At 37.5% G+C, this 20,875-nt stretch overlaps 1 protein-coding gene across 2 annotated transcripts in view; it reads left to right on the top strand.

Annotated features, from left to right (window-relative positions):
* The window catches only part of CNTNAP5 (contactin associated protein family member 5), a 796,284-nt gene that overhangs the window by 183,874 nt on the left and 591,535 nt on the right, over nt 1-20,875 (top strand). For both annotated transcript variants that reach the window (XM_035702065.2, XM_035702066.2), the window contains exon 3: nt 10,376-10,569. In XM_035702065.2, the coding sequence (XP_035557958.1) occupies nt 10,376-10,569 (194 nt within the window). The remainder of the gene's footprint in view (nt 1-10,375; nt 10,570-20,875) is intronic.

Genomic DNA, 20,875 nt, shown 5'->3' with positions numbered 1-20,875 from the left:
TAGCCATAATTTGGTCATAGGTCCACTCCTAGACTCAATCACAGGTAAGGATTGTAGAATTACCTTTACTGGCTTTAGACTAATAATCTTGTACAGAGTAAGAGAATAATTGATTATGTTTCTTCTCTGTGTGTGTCTCTGTCTCTCTGTCTCTCTCTCTTTCTCAAGCTGTATCTCCTACCATTTTGATGGGTTATATTGTACATCTTCCAGTCAAAGGAGTAACTTCCTAATGGGTTGAACTGATGCCAGAGTTAATTTTTAGAACCCAAATTGAAGCTTTTGAAGTAATAGTTAAATATACTTGTATTTCACCATTTTTATAGTCAATAAATCTGTGAGTAGACAAATATCATCTTGATCCTTGATCCTTGTTAGAGTGAACACTTAACTATATTATTTTTATAGAAGTAGAGAAATTACTTGCTCAAAGTCATGGAGTCAAAAGTGACTCTTTCAATTGAAACCCAGACTTAGACTAGGCACTGTCTTTCAAATAAAACAGCCCCAGGAAACCAAGGTAAATGTAGTATGTGAGCTGTGCAAAAATTATGCTGCTCATGAGAGAAAAGTTTTAAGTGGTAATGCCAACAATATGAGATCTGCAGGTTTAAATGACTTTCAATTCCACTGCTCCATTTTCCTTTCAAAAATCTTGGGAGAGTCATTTTTTTCTCTCTATGCCTAAAAATAGGAAGAGTGTCTTATCTTGCTCCTCAATCTTTTATACTGCTTTACTCATGGATGGAACTCAATAATTATATACCCATTAAATGGGGAATAAATAATCCACAAAAAGCCCCCCTCAGGCCTAAGCAGCTGATGAGTAGGGTTAAATTGTATTGATCTGACAAATTAAATAGAATGTAGCTTTCAACATTTTATATGAGAAATTCTAGAGCAATGCTATCCAATAGAAATTTCTGCAAGGATGGAATATTCTTTAGCTGTGCTGTCTAATAAGGTAGCCAGCAGCTACACATGGATATTGAAATTTGGTTAAGGCTACTTAAAAACTGAAACTTTAATTCAAGTCAAGCTAATTTAAATTTAAAGAGCTACATGTGGTTAGCGGCTACCACATTGAACAGTGTAGTTCTATGGTCTTTTCAAGTTTTATATACATGACCTTCTCACCTGGGTTTTTTTGTGTGTGTGTGTGTGTGTGTGTGTGTGTGTGTGTGAGAATCAACCCTTGGCTTGCAAGGGGCATAAATATGAGATACCTTCCTTGGGACTGACTTCCAAGTTTTCCAGGTCCCAGGTGCCTTCCTGCTGATTTCCCTCACTTCTTGTATAACTTCTGAACCGTGAAATGTGAAGCCTGATATACTTTTGTGTTCCATGAGGGCTTTAATGTTTCTACTCTTCATAAGGGAAGTATTCACTGAAGGACATCACAGCTGAGCTATCTGAGTAATGAGCATTAGAATTCTTCAAATTAATAATACAGCTTTCTCCCATAAATGCGGACACACAGGCGTGTGAACAAGTACACACACTATAGCTAAGGCTGTCAGAGCCCATATCTCCTAGGCTTCACTACTTTCAGTACAGGGACAACAACTGAGGATCTCAGCTGAGGTGGGACTTCCTATTCAAATTATTTGTGGAAGAGTGATTTCTGGAGACAGGTTATGAGGGAAGGCAAAGGGATAGGCTAGTGAAGTCTCAGCTGAGGCCTAGCTTCCTTCTGATGCCAGGAGGAAGATCTAAACCACAGATTGCACCATAAATATCAACCATGTCTTGATATAATGGGATTGACTTTTGGAACTTTGTATCAGTCCATCACTGGCTGAGGTAGAAGTGGGAAGTGGCAGCTTTCTGAGCAAGTATGCTTCTGCTTGGCCACGGGCAAATCTCTGGAGCAGGGGACAGTTCTAGTTGTCAGCCTGCACCCACAGTTGAGAGATGAATCCATTCCCTAAGAAAGACGGGAGTGGAACCCTGAGGAATCTCCCAATGCAACCACTTTCAACCCCAGTAACTACACATTCCCTACTCTGCCTGAGGGCTCTATCACTGCCTTCCAGAAGTTTCAAGCAGTGCCTGACTGAGTTGCTGTATATCAAAAAGAAAACAAAAATAAACACAGTTATGATAATGCTCTGGTAACAGAACCCTTAGGTGCATCCTGCACTGATGGGATTAAGCTCATTCTACAGGAAGGTTGGCTTGCTGATGTGCTATAGATTGGCAGCTCCATCTGCCTAACCCAACTCTCTGGGGTCAATTCCCAAATAAACTACTTACATTCAAACTCATGTCTCATAATTGACTTCTGGGTATCCAAACCAAGTCACACAGAGGGAGCCACTGCCCCCCATCATTACTCTTGAGGCAGCCTCAGTTATGACTGGGTCTGAATCAGACCCAGACTCTCCCCTCCCTTTTATGAGTCTCCTCTTATAATCCGCTTTGGTCTTCTCTGCAAATCGGCCTCAGTAGGACCACTTCAAATTTTCCTATGAGTTTTTATCTGTTTTGAAAACCACAGGGTATTTGGTCAGGTTCCCCCTTTTCTTTTTCCCCAGGAGGCTCCTTAGTGCCTAAATAAATGTGCAGATAAAAGTGTAGGATCCTTGGCCAAGGTTGGCCTACAACCCCTAGAATCTACCACACCTGCCCAGTAGCAGAAAGATGATGCCTTGGCTTCCAGCCCACATCCCCACCAGTCTCAGAAATCCTTGCCCAGTCACAGATCCTACTACAAATGGAAAATAACAACTCCGTGCATGGAGGTGCAAGAAGCCCTCCTGAGTGCTGTGTGCAAACTTATGAATATTGTTATCACTCTTATTCATACTGTATAATGTTAAATATTTATGGGACAGTGTCTCTCTCTGCCTTTCTCATTACCATCACTAGGTAGTTTTGTCCCTGAAAAAAATCTTGAACTGTTGCTTACACAGGCACCAAATATTTAATAATTAATGATGCCGCTAGTAATTCAAGCTAACCTCCCAGGCATTTGTGACAATGTGCTTATAGCTTTTTAGGGCCTTGAGTAAATCTGGGGGAAGGCACGTGCCTAAGAAATCTATTCCCCATGGGTTTATTGTAGGGTTTTTAAAAATGACTGTGTGCTTCAAACAGATTAGGGGTAAAATGTTCTGTGTATATGTATGACTATTCTAGCTCCTGTTGGTCTTGTACTAAATGGACTCTCGTTTTGAATGATAGTTATAAAATTCCACTGAACAGAGGGTTATATGTAATCTGTCTTGCGTCCATTTCCAGTGTGTGACATCAGTCAACTCTCATTTCCTTTTCTGAGTTAGAAGTGGAAATAACTGTAGAAACTGAGGAATTTCTGCATTTTCTACCAGTTATTCTATTTCATGCTTAGAGTCTCCCCTAGTATGTGAAGTGGAAAATAAATATTATGGTATAAAGGGCTGAAAAGGGAGTCTGCTGGAACTCAGAAGACCTGTGTCTCTTGTCTTACTTTAAACTTTGTTTAGAATTTTCCATGAGGGTCATTTCTAAGGCGGAAGACATTGGTCCCCGTTAGAACCTCAGGCAGGGAGGAGATATCAGAAGGACTGGTTTAGAGAATAGTTTCTCACCACCATAAGCTGGTTGGCCTTTGAGGATGCTTTATTCTCTCGTAAATAGAAATTAAAAATACATTGCTGATTGCTATGAGAATAAGGTGAGATATTCAAAACAAAATATGAAATGCAAATTATGTGTCTCATGAGAATTGCTATTTTGGAAAAGCAAACGGAGCAGGAGAAGGGTTTTCTGTTCATCCTTTTCAGAGGCAATGTTGCTGAGTGGTCAAGAGTTTGGGCTCTGGGTCCTGGTTTTGTGGGTTTGAATCCCCAGTTCTGCCACTCACTAGTCATATGATCTTGGAAATGCTGTCCAACCTTTCTGGCCTCAGTGTCACCTCCTGTAAAATGGGCATAATAATAATATCTATCATATAGAGCTACTGTGATGATGAATGAGGCCATGTGTTCTAAATGCACAAGGTGGTGCTAAGTAAGCACTTACCAAAGACCATCCATCAGCTAATAGTGTGTATGAATGAACCTTACAAGGGCATGTGAGATGAGGGTGATGAGAAGGGGCAATAGGATTAATCGCAAGTGCAAATAACTATTCAAGCAAAAGCCCAGGTGGATATTTCTCAATTCACAATTTTTCAGATTTCCTTGGCAATTGTTTTTTTTTTTTTAATTTTTTATTGGTGTTCAATTTACTAACATACAGAATAACCCCCAGTGGCCCGTCACCCATTCACTCCCACCCCCCGCCCTCCTCCCCTTCTACCACCCCTAGTTCGTTTCCCAGAGTTAGCAGTCTTTACGTTCTGTCTCCCTTTCTGATATTTCCCACACATTTCTTCTCCCTTCCCTTATATTCCCTTTCACTATTATTTATATTCCCCAAATGAATGAGAACATATAATGTTTGTCCTTCTCCGACTGACTTACTTCACTCAGCATAATACCCTCCAGTTCCATCCACGTTGAAGCAAATGGTGGGTATTTGTCATTTCTAATAGCTGAGTAATATTCCATTGTATACATAAACCACATCTTCTTTATCCATTCATCTTTCGATGGACACCGAGGCTCCTTCCACAGTTTGGCTACTGTGGCCATTGCTGCTATAAACATTGGGGTGCAGGTGTCCCGGCGTTTCACTGCATCTGTATCTTTGGGGTAAATCCCCAATAGTGCAATTGCTGGGTCGTAGGGCAGGTCTATTTTTAACTCTTTGAGGAACCTCCACACAGTTTTCCAGAGTGGCTGCATCAGTTCACATTCCCACCAACAGTGTAAGAGGGATCCCTTTTCTCCGCATCCCCTCCAACATTTGTTGTTTCCTGCCTTGTTAATTTGCCCCATTCTCACCGGTGTGAGGTGGTATCTCATTGTGGTTTTGATTTGTATTTCCCTGATGGCAAGTGATGCAGAGCATTTTCTCATGGGCTTGTTGGCCATGTCTATGTCTTCCTCTGTGAGATTTCTCTTCATGTCTTTTGCCCATTTCATGATTGGATTGTTTGTTTCTTTGGTGTTGAGTTGAATAAGTTCTTTATAGATCTTGGAAACTAGCCCTTTATCTGATAGGTCATTTGCAAATATCTTCTCCCATTCTGTAGGTTGTCTTTGAGTTTTGTTGACTGTATCCTTTGATGTGCAAAAGCTTCTTATCTTGATGAAGTCCCAATAGTTCATTTTTGCTTTTGTTTCTTTTGCTTTCGTGGATGTATCTTGCAAGAAGTTACTGTGGCCGAGTTCAAAAAGGGTGTTGCCTGTGTTCTTCTCTAGGATTTTGATGGAATCTTGTCTCACATTTAGATCTTTCATCCATTTTGAGTTTATCTTTGTGTATGGTGCAAGAGAGTGGTCTAGTTTCATTCTTCTGCATGTGGATGTCCAATTTTCCCAGCACCATTTATTGAAGAGACTGTCTTTCTTCCAATGGATAGTCTTTCCTCCTTTATCGAATATTAGTTGACCATAAAGTTCAGGGTCCACTTCTGGGTTCTCTATTCTGTTCCACTGATCTATGTGTCTGTTTTTGTGACTTGGCAATTGTTAAGTCTGAATTTAACTACACATCTTTGTTTGGTGTGGAGAATTGGGGGACAAATGAGAGAAGGATGTTCATATTTAGATTCAGAGGCAATTTCATGTTATGTTGTTGTTACTGTTGTTTTCAATAATCAAAAATAGCATGTTGGATTTAAGCTGTTTTGGACCACTACATAGATAAATAAAGCAATCCTTATTTGTAAAATATTAGAACTGAAATTGTAGAAGCTAAGTCATCCACTTTTTCCCAAAACACTTAGCATATCAGGAACAATTTCAAAAAATCAGATTCCCAGGTTAGGCTCTTGAATAAATTATTGAGGAGAAGGCCCAGAACGTGTATTATCATCTTCATAAGCCCTCAAGGTATTTCTGATGATTGAACTCCTTTGAGAATTTCTCATCCAGACTGACCTCAGGAGTAGAACTGTGTCTTCAACCAGGTCTCTTACGGCTTGCAGTCCATGATCTCCTTTTGCCATCTTCTTCCCAAAAGTCATATAAAGTGAATGTAATGTTTGGGGTGTGGGCTGTGCTAAGATAGAGCACGGAAATCATTCAAGATCCCATGTTTGAAAACTATTGGAAACTTCTAGATGATATTAAAATATAAAGTGAAGTTATTTTTCCTTTAAAATTGAAATCTTCCCTTAACTTTTTGTTAAATTCTCTTAAATTTAAACTGCAGTGATTATGCAAATAGTGATCATTGATACCTTAGCCACAATTACAGGCAGCATTGCCTTAATTAACACGTTTGACTTGCCAAACGTAGGTATCTGTGTGTATGTTCCACCCCCAATTTAGATAATAATTCAGAAACAGAAAGCTAGTGTGGGCACATTGTGTCTTAGAGTAGCTGCAAATAGTATCTTTAGGCTTCTCTCATCATTTTGAAAACACATTTATTGTTTGGTGCAAGGAACAAAATGTTTGCCATAGCAACCATGGTGACCCTGGATGCCTGGCCTATTAGCTGTAATGCAGGGAACATCTTCAACAGCGGGAAAGAGTTCTTGGCAATTAACACCCAGATAGTGTCCCTCTGTTTTAAGACCTTAGGCTGAAGCTTCTAGATTAGGAGCATTTTTAATTTGATGTGTTAATGAAGGTGAACAGCAACAATTCCATTTTGGTTAATTTCAGGGTGATTTTACTGTGGGCAAAAGGGAGATGTGATTTTCTTTAGACAAATTTGAAGAAATCATCTAGCATTAACACTCCCTCTTTTGTTTTGTCTTGTCTTGGTTTGGTTTGGTTTGGTTTTTGGTCAGTCTTTTGTGATTTTATGCTTTGCAAGGTGACAGGAAGAGTTCTTTGTCATTTTGTTTTCTCTCTTCCATTCTTAACATAAGGTCCTATCATATATGAGTATGATAAGGATAATTATAATAAATGAAGAAAAAATCCTACAGCATGACTAGGAAGTCTGGCTGTGGATTATTGAGGATAAAAGATAAATAGTTAATTAAGGTTTGAAGATTTTGATTTCAAAAATAGTGATGATCACACAAAAAGTCACGAGTTGTCACCAGCTGTCCAATTGCTGTACATATTCTTTATGCAATAAACCATATAAATATGAATAATGCGAGTCTCCATTTATATAAGAAAGGCAAGCTGATAATAGAAAATATGTTACAGGCAAAAAGCATAAAAGAATGAAATCACTCATATTTTCATCACTCAGAAGAAATCACCATACAAATTTCTCTTCTATCATGTTTTAATACTGTTGAGATCATATAGTTTATACAACTTTGCTTTTTCTTTCCACTTAAGAAGAAGGAGGCTTCACGAAATGGGCAGGAGGTGAAATTGAATGGAAATAAAGAGTAGGCTCAGAATCACTTTGGAATTTTTTTTTCTTGAAATGTAAAAGCTCTTCTTACGCCTCCCTGTCAGTTGTGAGAAGTTGAGAGAAGGCAGTCCAGACAGGGAATTTTGGACAGGTTAGTGAAGACAGAGCTGGTTGATAAAAATGTACTTCCAGATCTGGCATGGCAGACTGTCTGCTCAAATGCCTCCTCCAAGTGCCTTTCCTCTTCATTGATTTTTCTGGATTTTTAAAAACATTTTTTTTCTGCTACAAAATAGTCTCAAAGAGCTATGCTTGAATCCTGAGTGTCAAATGTTCTAAACTTGCTGGATCTCAGTCTCCTTAGCCAAATAACGGGAACTGTGCATTTATTTCACAGAATATCATGTATGTTTTAAAGTAGAATGAACTACAATATCAAATAAGTTCCAATGTGCAATGTCTTAAACAACATAGATGTTTAGTTCTTGTTCACGTTATTATTTGGGGCAGGCATTCAAGTGGGCAGATGTTTTCCTTCATGTGATGATACTGGAATCCAGGATCTTTCTGTGTTGTTCTACTACTTAATTAGTGGGCCTTGGTGCCAACTGCGTCCATCAATAGTAGAAGGGGAACTTCAGCAACTGCCCTACTGGGTATTTACCCCACAGGTACAAATGTAGTGATTGAAAGGGGCATCTGCGCCCCAATGTTCATAGCAGTAATGTCTGTAATAGCCAAACTGTGAAAAGAGCTGAGATGTCCATTGACAGATGAATGGATAAAGAAGATATAGTATAAAGATACAGTGGAACACTACTGAGCCATTAGGAAGGGTGTATACCTACCATTTACATCTACATGGATGGAACTGGAGGGTATTATGCTGAGCAAAATAAGTCAACCAGAGAATGATAATTATCATATGGTTTCACACTTATGGAATAGCTCAGAGGATCATAGGGGAGGGGAGGAAAAACTGAATGAGCAGTCATCAGAGAGGGAGAAAAACCATGAGAGACTTAATTATACAAAACAAACTGAGGGTTGCTGGAGAGGAGGTGGGTGGAGGGATGTGGTGCTTCAGTGATGGACATTAAGGAGGGGATGTGATGTGATGAGCACTGGGTGTTATATGCAGCTGATAAATTATTGAACACTACGTTCAAAAGTAATGGTGTACTATATGTTGGCTAATTGAATTTAAATACACACACACACACACACACACACACAGAAAGCAAATGGGGGAAGAGACCAGTTGGCTTAGAAGTAGCACATCTTCTTCCTAGTCATGTTTTGATTGGAGAGAACTTATCTCTGTGGCTATAACTGTAATAGTATGGAGAGATGAAAATGAAATTAAGCCTTACACCCACCACAGAAGAAGAAAGAATGCATATTAGGGAAATCAGTCATATCTACAACTGTATGCATGTCTTGTGAATCACTTAATAAAATGCATTCCATAATAGATGCTGAATATATTCCTTCTCTTCCTTTCTCTACATTTCAATCTTCTAGGAAATGTTTTAAAAATATCAAATAAAAGCCCAACAGCGGTAGCTATTTATTAGAAAAAAATCAACCCACAACTTGTACGAAGTGCCTATGACCAAAGTACAGTCCACCTCGCATCCTCCATCTCCCATGTCTACATGTCGGCTTCCATCAATGACAGGCTGTCTGCACTGGGGAGTCAGGGCTCAGAATAGTTCTCAGTTTCCAAGGAGAAGTCCCATTGTCTCCTTCCGAGATAGTGAGAAAGCAGAGCAGGACATTACGAAAATGATCTTAAATGACATAGTTTGAAGTACAAAGGAATTTGTTGATTAAGCCCTCTAAGTAGAAAATTTAATTAACTCACCATTTTGACCCCGAGCAAGGTACTTCACAGAGGTGTTGTTTCCCTCTCACCCCCTCCAGCCCCCACCCCCCCCCACCCCTGTGGCATACACATTCTGCCTTTCCAGGATTCCCCTTCGGGATTTGGAAGATTTGTGAACTCTTGGGTCTAGTAAAAATGATTATTGACTTCTTCATTCCTATGTGAAATTAATATAGAAGATGGAGGCCACAAGTCTTCCAACTAAACGAGAGCTAATATTGGTCTTCTGCAAAGTTCCAGTGTGTCAAATAATGAAATTGTAGGGCCTAAAGGCTTTTGTCACATGTCAATGTTTCTGTGTGGCAAGTATACTGAATCTCACGTAGATCCAGAAAAGCAGCACGCTCTTTCATGTCCCTCTGAGATTTTGTGTATGCTGTTCCCTTGGCCCTGTCTGATCTCACCAACGTTTTCTTTCTTTAACCTTATTTGCCTGCAAAATGGTTGTTCTTGCTTTGGATTTCAGCTCTACTGTCTCAAGAACTTTCCAATCATCCCTGAGACATCCTGTCCACTGTGCTCCTATTATACCTGTGTTTGCCTTTTCATGAGGCTTCCTGTCACATCACATTGCACATTTTTGTTTGTATGTCCCTCTTTGGTACCCAAAATGCTCTAGGTGCTCTGTGTACATGAGTCGAATGGATGAGACAGAATCAAAGACACAGTCAATGATCTTTCACCTTTGTATCCACAGTTAAAAGTCTGGGCTGTGGTAGAGGGAGGGATGAAACAGTGGAGAAAAGAAGAAAAGAAGGAGATCCCCGTCAGGTGGGGGTTAGAAAACATCTTACAAGATTAGGATTGTAAGAAAATAAAAATATATAAGTAATACTGATTTTACTAAGAATCCAGAAAATGCAACTAATGCCTGAGGAAAGACAGGAAGAGTTATGGAAGGAACCAAGTTATAGAAGGAACAACAGGAAGAGTTATGGATTCATCCTGAACCATGAAAGGGAATAGGATGGAAAATGAGAATGGAAGTCAGGCCAAGCAAGGATAAGCAGGGCACATTGGGGGGTAAAGACATCTTAGTGGCACACCATTTCATTTCTTTTTGAGAGCTGAAAGTTGCAGCCATGTGGGATGTTACTACAACTCTCTTTCTCTCTGATCTTCTTCCAGGAACTGGCGGTTGGTCCCCAGCAGATTCCAATGCTCAACAGTGGCTCCAGATGGACCTGGGAAACAGAGTGGAGATTACAGCAGTGGCCACGCAGGGAAGATACGGAAGCTCTGACTGGGTGACGAGTTACAGCCTGATGTTCAGTGACACAGGACGCAACTGGAAACAGTACAAGCAAGAAGACAGCATCTGGGTAGGACATCTTTTTTCTTCCGATGAATGAATCTGAGATGTAATGATCGTAACCAGTGAGCATTTCTATCATTTTCCTATACCCAGATTGTTGGTAGCTTAATTACTGTGGAGTGCCCATTCAGAAATAATTAGACAGTATATGCGTCCTATCTCCAGCATGGCTACAGTTCCAAGGGAAATTAGGATGTCCGCTGCAAAAAAGTTTCATGTTTCCTCCTCTTCTGGTAACTTGAGTAATTCACTGACTGGGTCTCCATTCTTTATCTATGAAAACAGAAGGATACTACAAGAGTCTGATTGTTAATGAGAACATATTGATTTATTGGGTATGTATTTATTTACTCACTTATTCATCATGTATCAGGCATCCTTCATATCTCATAGTGACCCAGCTAGCTCAGTTATGTAATCTGACCAACACTTAACAATTGGCAAATCTCGGTATGAGAATCTGTAGTCTGGTCTGACTTTAAAGGCTCTATGCTCAACGGCCTCTATTCAAGATTTGAAAATGAATAAAAGGTTTAAAAAGACAAATGCAAAATGCAAACTCATTTTGTCATTATAAACAATATTCACCTAGAAGCAAAGGATAATGTGCTCCAAGTTGTGAAAAGGCACTTTACTCCCCCGCCCAAGACCCAAGCTCTTGACCTTCCTTGTATAGTGAAAGGCTGTCCCCAGACCGAAGTTAGAAAGGAAGACAGAGGCACAGCAAGAGGCACCTAGAGGGGGCTTCAGAAACTCATGCACTAATAATGTGTTATTTTATGTTGCTAACAATTTAGGGAAAAACATCTCCCAATATTCATTTATTTTTTCTAAATGTACATAATTCGTGAAGATTTGGCGGTTGATAGAGTAATCTGTCCTCATAGTCTCCCTCATTGTTTCCACTGTTAAACTAATGCCACATATGTTTCGAATTGCTATTGTCCATATTTTTCTGTGTGTTGGCCCCACCTCGTTGGAAACAAATTCCTATTTTATGTTCATTGTTATTTGATAATAGCCTACTCATCAATATTGCTAATTGAAAATAATAGTAAATTGAGGATTGAGATTAGTTATGGCAGATTGGATCTTGATAATACTATTGTTATCATCTTTATTCTGGATTGCCTGTAATGGATCCCTAGTAGCTCGCCGTGATCATATAGTGGTTAGTACTCTGCGTTGTGGATTGCCTGTAACATTAAGTTGTAATATTTATAGGGAGCATGGGTTTTCTTCTTAAAAATTGGATTTTAAGGTGTGACTGGCTGGCTCAGTTGGAAGATCATGTGATCCTTGATCTTGGGGTCATGAGTTCAAGCCCACATTGAGGGTAGGAATTACTTAAATAAATAAGACTTTAAAATGTTTTTTTTTTTAAATAGGGCTTTGGGGGACTATTCTATTTTATTCACTCAGTTTTGAAGCCTCCATAAATTTTTACAGGTGTTTGCTTTCTTTTGTTTTGCTTTTAGTTTGAAATGAGAAATAAGCACACCTTCTATTTTGAGGAACAATTTTATGGTTTTATGTTGACTTGAGAGGGACAAATAGATGTTGGATTATTTATTTTCTTTGGCATTTTCAATCAGAACTGGTCATTTTTCAGAATGAATTGTATTTTTGAGTCATTTTGTCTAAATATTTTTATTGAGGTATAACCGATATGCAAGATTATATTCGTTTCAGGTATACAATGTATGATTCAACATTTGTCTACATTGCAAAAAGGTTACCACAATAAGTTTAGTTACCATCTGTGGTCATATAATACTATTGTCCATATAATATTATTGTCTGTATCCTCCATGATGTACATTGTATTCCCATGACTTCTTATTTTATAACTGCAGGATTGTATTTCTTGATCTTCTTCACCCACTTTGTCCAAACCCCAACTCCTCCCTTCTGGCAACAGGAATCAGTTCTCCATACTTAAGAGTCTAGATTTTATTTGTTTACTTTGTTAGTTTCAACATGTAAATGAAATTACATGGCATTTGTCTTTTTCTAATTGACTTATACTAAGCATAATACCCTTGTGGATCATCCATATTGTTGTAAATGGCAAGATTTCATTCTTTCTTATGGTTAAGTATAAAATGTGTGTATGTGTGTACACAACATCTTTATTCATTCACCCACTGATGGAAACTTAGGTTGTTAGCATACATTGACTATTATAAATAATTCTGCATTGAACATAGGGTTGCATATCTCTTTGAATTAGCATTTTCATTTTTTTTGGATAGATACTCAGTATGGAAATTGCAGGATCATATGGTTATTCTTTTTTTTAATTTTTTGAGGCACCTCCATGCTGTTTTCTATAGTGGCTGCACCAGGTTTGCATTCCCAACAACAGTGCATGAGGGTTGCTTATTCTCCACATCCTTGCCAACACTTGTTATTTCTTGTCTTTTCTAATAATAACCACTCTGACAAGCGTAACACAATATCTTATTGTGGTTTTGATTTGTAGTCCCTTGATGATTAGTGATGATGAACATCTTTTCATGTACCTGTTAACCATCTGGATGTCTTCTTTGGAAAAATGTCCATTCAGATTTCCTTCCCACATTCAGTCTTTAATCCATTTTAAATTAGTTTATGTTGATGTTGTCAGATAGTGGTCTAGTTTCACTTTTTTGCATGTAGCTCTCCAGTGTTGCCAGCACCATTTGTTGAAGACACAGTCTTTTCTCCACTATATATTTTGCCTCCTTTGTCATAAATTAATTAACCATGTATGCATGGGTTTATTTCTGGGCTCTTTATGTTGTCCCATTGATCTATATGTCTGTTTTTATGCCAATGCCATACCATATTTTGACTACTATGGCTTTGTAGTTTGGTTTGAAATCGGGAAGCATGATGCCTTCAGCTTTGCTCTTTCTCAAGATTGTGTTGGCTATTTGGGGCCTTTTGTGGTTCCATATACATTTTAGAATTCTTTTTTCTACTTCTATGAAAAATGCCGTTGTAATTTTCATAGGGATTGCACTGAATCTATACAATGCTTTGGGTAGTATGGACATTTTAACAATAGTGAGTCTTCCAATCCATAAGCATGAAATATCTTTCCAATTATTTGTGTTCTCAGTTTCTTTCATCAGGAGTTATAGTTTTACGTGTACAAGTGTTTCACTTCTTAGGTTAAAATTATTTTTAGGTATTTTGTTTTTTTTCTGATGCAATTGTAAATGGGTTATCTTTATTTCTCTTTCTGATACTTTGTTATTAGTGTGTAGAGACACAACAGATTTTTTGCACAAGATTGTTATGCCTATGATTTGCAATACTATATTGAATGAAAGTGGCGAGAGTGGGCATACTTAGGAGTTTTCCTAAGCTTTCAGCTTTAGCTTTCCTAAGCTTTCCATAAGCTTTCAGCTTTATGCTGTTGAATATGATATTAGCTGTGGTTCAGTCACATATGACATTTATTATGTTGAGCTACATTCCCATACCACTTTGTTGAGAGTTTTTATCACAAATGGATGTTGAGTTTTGTCAAATGTTTTTTCCCTATATATTGAGGTGATCATATGATTTTTATCTTTCACTTTTGTTAATGTGATATATCACATTGATTGATGTGTAGATGTTGAATCTTGTATCCATGTGATAAATCCTACTTGATAATGGTGTATAACTCTTTTAACGTATTGTTACATTCAATTTACTAATATTTAGTTGAGGATTTTTGCATCTATGTTCATTAGGGATATTGGCTTTGATTTTCTTCTTTATGTTGTCCTTGTCTAGTTTTAGTATCAGGGTAATGCTGGCTCCATAAAATGAGTTTGGGAGCATTCCCGCCTCTTTATTTTTTTGGATGTTTGAAAATAGGTATTAAATCTTTGAATATTTGGTAGAATTAACCAATGAAGCCATCTAGTCCTAGACTTTTGTTTCTTGGAAAAATTTTTTATTGCTGACTCAATCTCCTTACTAACAATTGGTCTACTCAAATTTTCTATTTCTTCATGATTGTCTTAGATAAATCTAGGTTTCTAGGACTTTAACCATTTCTACTAGGTTGTCCAACTTATTGGCATGTAATCATTCATAATAGTCTTTTCCAATCCCTCTTATTTCTGTGGTATGAATTATAAGTTCTCCTTCATTTCTAATTTTATTTGAGCCCTCTCCCTTTTGTGGTAAGTCTAGCAAAAAGTTTGTCAGTTTTTGTCTTTTTAAAGAGCCCGTTGTTAGTTTCATTGATGTTCTCTATTATGTTGTGTTTGATGGTGGTGGTGGTAGTCTTTTGTTTTTATTTTGTTTTGTTTTTAGTTTTTATTTCATTTATTTCCACTCTGATCTTTCTTATTTCCCTCTTTCTACTAATTTTGAACTTTGTTCTTATTTTTCTAGTTCCTTTAGGTGTCAAGTTAAATTACGTATTTGAGATTTTTTTTATTTCTTGAGGTAGGCCTGTATTACTATGAACTTCCTTCTTAGAATTGCTGTTGCTTCACCCCATAGATTTTAGTATGCCATATTTCCATTTTCATTTGTCTCTAGGTTTTTCTTTCTCTTTTGACTTCCTCTCTGATCCAGTAGTAGTTTACTAACATGTTGTTTAATCCCCATGCATTTGTAGTTTTTCTAGCTTTCTTCTTATAATTGATTTCTTTTTTAAAAAGATTTTATTTATTTTTATTTATTTGAGAGAGAGAACTTGTGAACAGGGGAGAAAAGGGGTGCAGAGGGAGAGGGACAAGCAGATTTCATGCTGATCATGGGCCATGATGCAGGGTTCGATCCTATGACCCTGAGATTATGACCTGAGCCAACATCAAGAGTCAGATACTTAGCCAGCTGAGACCACCCAAGCACCCATTGTAATTTCTAGTTTCGTAACATTGTTATCAGAAAAGATGTTTGATATGATTTCAATTTTTCTTGAATTTAGTGAGATTTGTTTTGAGGCCTAACATGTGATATATCCTAGAGAATGTTCCATGTGTATTTGAGAAGAATGTGTATCCTGCTGCTTTTGAATGGAATGTTCTATCTATACCTGTTAAATCCTTCTGGCAAAATGTGCCTTTTAAGGTTGATGTTTCCTTATTAATTTTTCTGTCTGGATAATCTTTTCATTGATGTAAGTGAAGAGTTAAAGTCTCCTATTTTTACCCTTAAGTCTATAAATATTTCCTCTATATATTTGATGCTCCTATGCATACTGCATAGATATTTATGTTATATCTTCTTCTTTTGATTCTTTTACCATTATGTACCACTCTCTTTTCCTTTTATCACAGTCTTTGTTTTAAAGTCTATTTTGTCTGATTGAATATAGCTACCCCAGCTTTCATTTGCTTTCCATTCGCATGGAATGTCCTTTTTCATCCCTTACCTTTCAGTCACCATTGCTTTATCTCTGAAGTGTCTCATAGACAGCACATAGAGGCATGAAGCTCACAGAGACTGACACAAGCTCCTACTGGTGGTGCCAGAATACAAAACTAAGCTTTATTTCTAAAAGTACATGATTGCAAAACTGTACTTTCTATTTCTCCTTTATTGAACTTGATTATTTTTTTCAGTTTCACAAAATTGATTTACCTTTCTCACTTTAAATACAAACTTTATTAGACCCACTCTGTAAAAATAATGTTAAGCTCTATTGTTTTATTCACGTTGCTAAAATATGAGTGAGAACACAGCAATAATATCAAACTGTGTTTCTATATCATATAGAGGGCTCAAACTCTGAAACTCTATGTCCATCAAACATAGACTCAGTATTTTACCAGATACTTCATGGACATAAGTAAAATCTGACTTGTGGTTAATATTCATTATTATTTCCACAAGATTAGGGTGCTGGATGAATAGATTACCTTGAGAAGTTTTATGTATTCATTTTACTTTTTATTTTAAATTTTTAATTAGAGTAAGATTATAGATTTACCAGAGTTAAGCCTGATAAGCAAGATGAGAGCAACGGCCAAACAAGAGACTTTTTATAAAAATCTCTAAATTATTCTATTTAACTTTTCATAAAAAGTCAACCCTAAAAGCATCAATATCAAGTACTGAATTAATTAAGGAATGATATATCTTGTGGAAGTAGAGAATCTCTAGAATGAGACTTTCACACAGTCTTTCGAAGATTGTCAATTTTCAGATGATATGAAGTTTGTAATGCTTTTTAAAATTGAGTTAGCAAACAATACAACTTAGGACATGTCGCGGATGGGATATCAATTTACCAGTACTCAAGGGATTTATTGTATTTTACAAAGTTCTCATCCTGAAAATATATCTATCTGTACAATGTACAATATCAAATATTCATGCCCTAAAAATTCAATTTGAAGAATTTCTGATCTGGCACTGAATGGAATGTTCATGAATGAGGCCACCAAGCAGCTGCTTAGAGATGAATCATGATTTATGAACAAGCCAGAGTTTCCCACTTCACTAAATAATCAGGTGTGAAGGTCTCAGGGACAAATTCAGTGACAATTTTAGAATCTTAGCAGATTTAAAATCTTTTCCTGGTTGGCTTGTAGACATGCCAAAAAAATACAAATATTAAGATTCTAACTCTGAGGAGCAACATTAACCTATGTTTGGTAAAATGGATAAATATATTTGGAACAAAGGGACCTCTAATTAAATCCATGCAGACTAGAGTCCTGTTACCAGTCATTTGGAAAGATAGGCCCAAATGCATGAAATACTGCTTCAATTCTGAGTCCCTTCTATGTATGTTCAAACCCTTAATGAATCCATCTCTGTTTCCCACAAAAGCATGTAAGTATTCTATAAACTCATTATCCTTTATGTGCATTGACACTTTCCTTTATTTTCTGATATTTATCACTCTGAAATTTAAAGACAACCACTCATGCCTGTGTTTTAAAATATGGTGTTCTATTTTTAAGTCAGTTTATCCGGCAGCCCGGGTGGCTCAGCGGTTTAGCGCCACCTTCAGCTCAGGGCATGATCCTGGAGTCCCAGGATCCAGTCCCACATCAAGGCTTCCTGCATGGAGCCTGCTTATCCCTCTGCCTGTGTCTCTGCCTCTCTCTCTCTCTCTCTCTGTGTGTGTGTGTGTCTCATGAATAAATAAATAAAATCTTTAGTAAATAAATACATAAAATCACTTTATCCACATTGCTTATGATTGTGTGCAAGTCAGTTAGGATCCTTTCCTCTTCTCACCTAAGATAGATTTCTCCATCTTTAGATCTATTATAAAATTTTAGGGAAATTTTCTTTTTCTTGAGCTTTTTCTCTTTTCTCTGCATGTTTCTGCATAAATCAGCTACGCCAAGTACATTAGCTATGGATACAAAAGCCTCATATGAGGATTGAATGATATATATTTCATTTTCAATATCCTTTCTGATGGCAAATTTCATACCCATTCTGGCTACAGCAGCATCTCAGGGTAATCTTTCCAGTCAATGGACTCACAAGTATTTAATAAATTCTTATTGGGACAGGGCAAGAAGCTAATAGAAGGATCTTCAACTCATAAGGTAGGTTCCGTCAGCACATGTTAAAGGTGCATTCACTCCATCGTCAGAGCTCCCAGATTCTATTACCTTTCATCACACTTCTTGGATGTAAAAGATAATATATATCACAATTCTGTTACCCTTTTGTATCCAAGAACTTCACCACTAGAAAACCACCATGCACAAAAGACAAAGAAAAGTCTACCTGAAGTCCCTAAAGTCATTTTATACCTAATCTCCAGGCCCCATCTCAACCGCATTTAGTTTATAAAGAAAATACTTTTTATTGAGGCATATAGGATAATATGTTTGCCTTTTCTGGCCACTTTTACACACATACATACATACATTCATACAAACTCTATACTTCAACTCTGCCTTCTACTTAGAGACTTTAATGTCACCTATAAACTTCAGTAAGTTTTATGCTTCTCCTACTGCATTTTATTATGATGATGACAGAAAATAAGAATTAGAAGTAAATTATAAGAATCCTGGATTTTACTAATTTTTCTTTCTTTTAGTCATTTGCCTTTTTTTTTCTAGGTTTAATCCTATTACCAATGTTAAAGTTCTGTTGATCCTTTGTAGAAAAACTTACTCTACTCACCTTTTCCAGAGATAATCTAAGGAGCCCCTCTCAGGTACTGATTTTAAACAAGTATCTGTTGTCAGTGGATTCCTCAGTATTGACCATGAAGATATTAGAGGTCTGTTTTACCTACATGATCACTTACTTCTTTCTAGTCTCCATTAAACTAGACATTCACAATCAGTCTCTGCTTGATGCAGGTCATATATTTTGAGATGGTACCACTCTGATCATTCCTCATGCCATAATATAGGAAGGTTCTTTCATAAAGGATGCAAGGACCACAGTGATATAGACCACTGGAGGAGACAAGAAGCTTAAAGAGTTGAGGTCATGACTAAAGCAAGGAATTTCACAGGTCTGGCACCTACAAACGAAATAATAGCAGTTCAGAATACATCCAAAGGGTTGTAGTGAATTTGATTGATTCTTCTGGGATCTATATTCCAGGAAGCCCAATGCTGTGAAGGAGCTACTTTATCTGACACTCAATATGAATAAGCACTCAGCTAAGATTACCAAAGATATTACCTAATACCTTCTAAATAAGCCTAATGAATTGTTTCTATTTTGAGGGAGAAAATTTAGGTTCTGAAGAGCCAAGAAACCTAGCCCGTATCACATGAGTAGTAAAATGATGGACCAAGATGCACATTAACTCTGTCTGTCCATAAAACTCAAGCACCTAAATGACCAGATAACACCTTAGGTAATGGTTGATGACATAAGAATTAAGACCTAATATTCTCAAAGGGCTGGTGCCAAATGGGTAGGAATCAGGACACATTCTGGTCCAGGGGAAAAGTAGCCTGCTAAGTAAAACCAAAGTGGAAATTCAAGTACCATCTGGTCTGAACCAACATGGTGAGGTTTGAGGGGGAAGCTTACAGGACATGACAATGCCCAGAAGGGATCCATAACACATTATAGCTTTGTTAACTGATTTCATATCCTTCCTGCTGGTGGTTCTGCAATCAGTGCTGTGCTGAGAAGGAGGTTTAGAACTAGCTTTCTGGCCTTAGTCTTCTGTTGATGATTCTGTAAAAGAGATCATCACATCTAGAGTTGGGAGAGACTAATGTATACAAAGCCAAAGTCTGCCTCAAGTGTTTACTCACTGAACCAATTGTTTGCTAATGCAACGTAGACATGAAAATGTCTTCTCCTCCACTACAGAATAGTTTTTCAAATCCTTTCATAACTAGGGGCTTTGATACCTTTCCTTCAGTGATGCAATTTCCATGCCAGTAGGCCTCACTGATGACCAATAATACATGACAGATTCCAGCCTCCTCACAATCTCCCCACTCCTTTCTGAATATACTGTATATTAGTAATATTTAGATTACAGTTTTCTTTTCTGAAAATCATGTTGCCTCTTCCTAAATACATCAGGAATCTAGTCCTTTATTATATAGCCTTTTGGCCTATATGATAAGGTGGTCTATGATTTCCTGTAGCTTTATGGAATCTTTCTTAATATAAAGGGCTTGCATATGTTACCTAGCACTTTTCTCACACAGAGATCAACTGAAACAATGGATTATACATTTAGCTGATCAGTTCTCTGATTTCATCCTTGAGTGACTTCTGAATTATCTGGGAGATGCTCTCTTTTTTAAAAGATTTTATTTATTTATTCATGAGACACACAGAAAGAGAGGGGCAGAGACAAAGGCAGAGGGAGAGGGAGAAGCAGGATCCATGCAGGGAGCCTGATGTAGAAGTCGATCCCAGCACTCCAGGATCATGCCCTAAGCCAAAGGCAGATGTGCTTAACCACTGAGCCACTCATACATCCCAGGGAGACATTCTTTGATCTTCATGATTCATACACATTTATTTTGCCAGGTTGGTCTAGAACATCCTGAGTATTGATCACTATTTGATATAGTATTTTTTAAGCCTACCAATTTCAGAAAACAATTTGAGATCAAGAATCTCATGACCATCAACATATATCTTTTAAACTCTCATTACACACCACATAGTATACTAGGTGTTTGACAAAAAAAAAAAAAAAGAGGGGGTGTTCTGGTGTGGTTAATGCCTTCCCTGGATGTGCAGAGCCATCAAGGAGAAGGTAAATGACACTGCAACAGAGCATATGTATACAAGCAGCACTGATGACCATCCAGGAGCAGGAAGCTTTGAGAAAGTGTCCTGGTGAGTAGAGTGCAAGGAACACAGATGATTCCACAGGGCAAGGAACATGTTCAAGTTACTTTGGATTCCCA

The sequence above is a fragment of the Canis lupus genome, chromosome 19, assembly GCF_003254725.2.
Source record: "Canis lupus dingo isolate Sandy chromosome 19, ASM325472v2, whole genome shotgun sequence".
In the NCBI taxonomy this organism is placed as follows: domain Eukaryota; kingdom Metazoa; phylum Chordata; class Mammalia; order Carnivora; family Canidae; genus Canis; species Canis lupus.
This window is presented reverse-complemented; position numbering and strand designations above follow the sequence as displayed.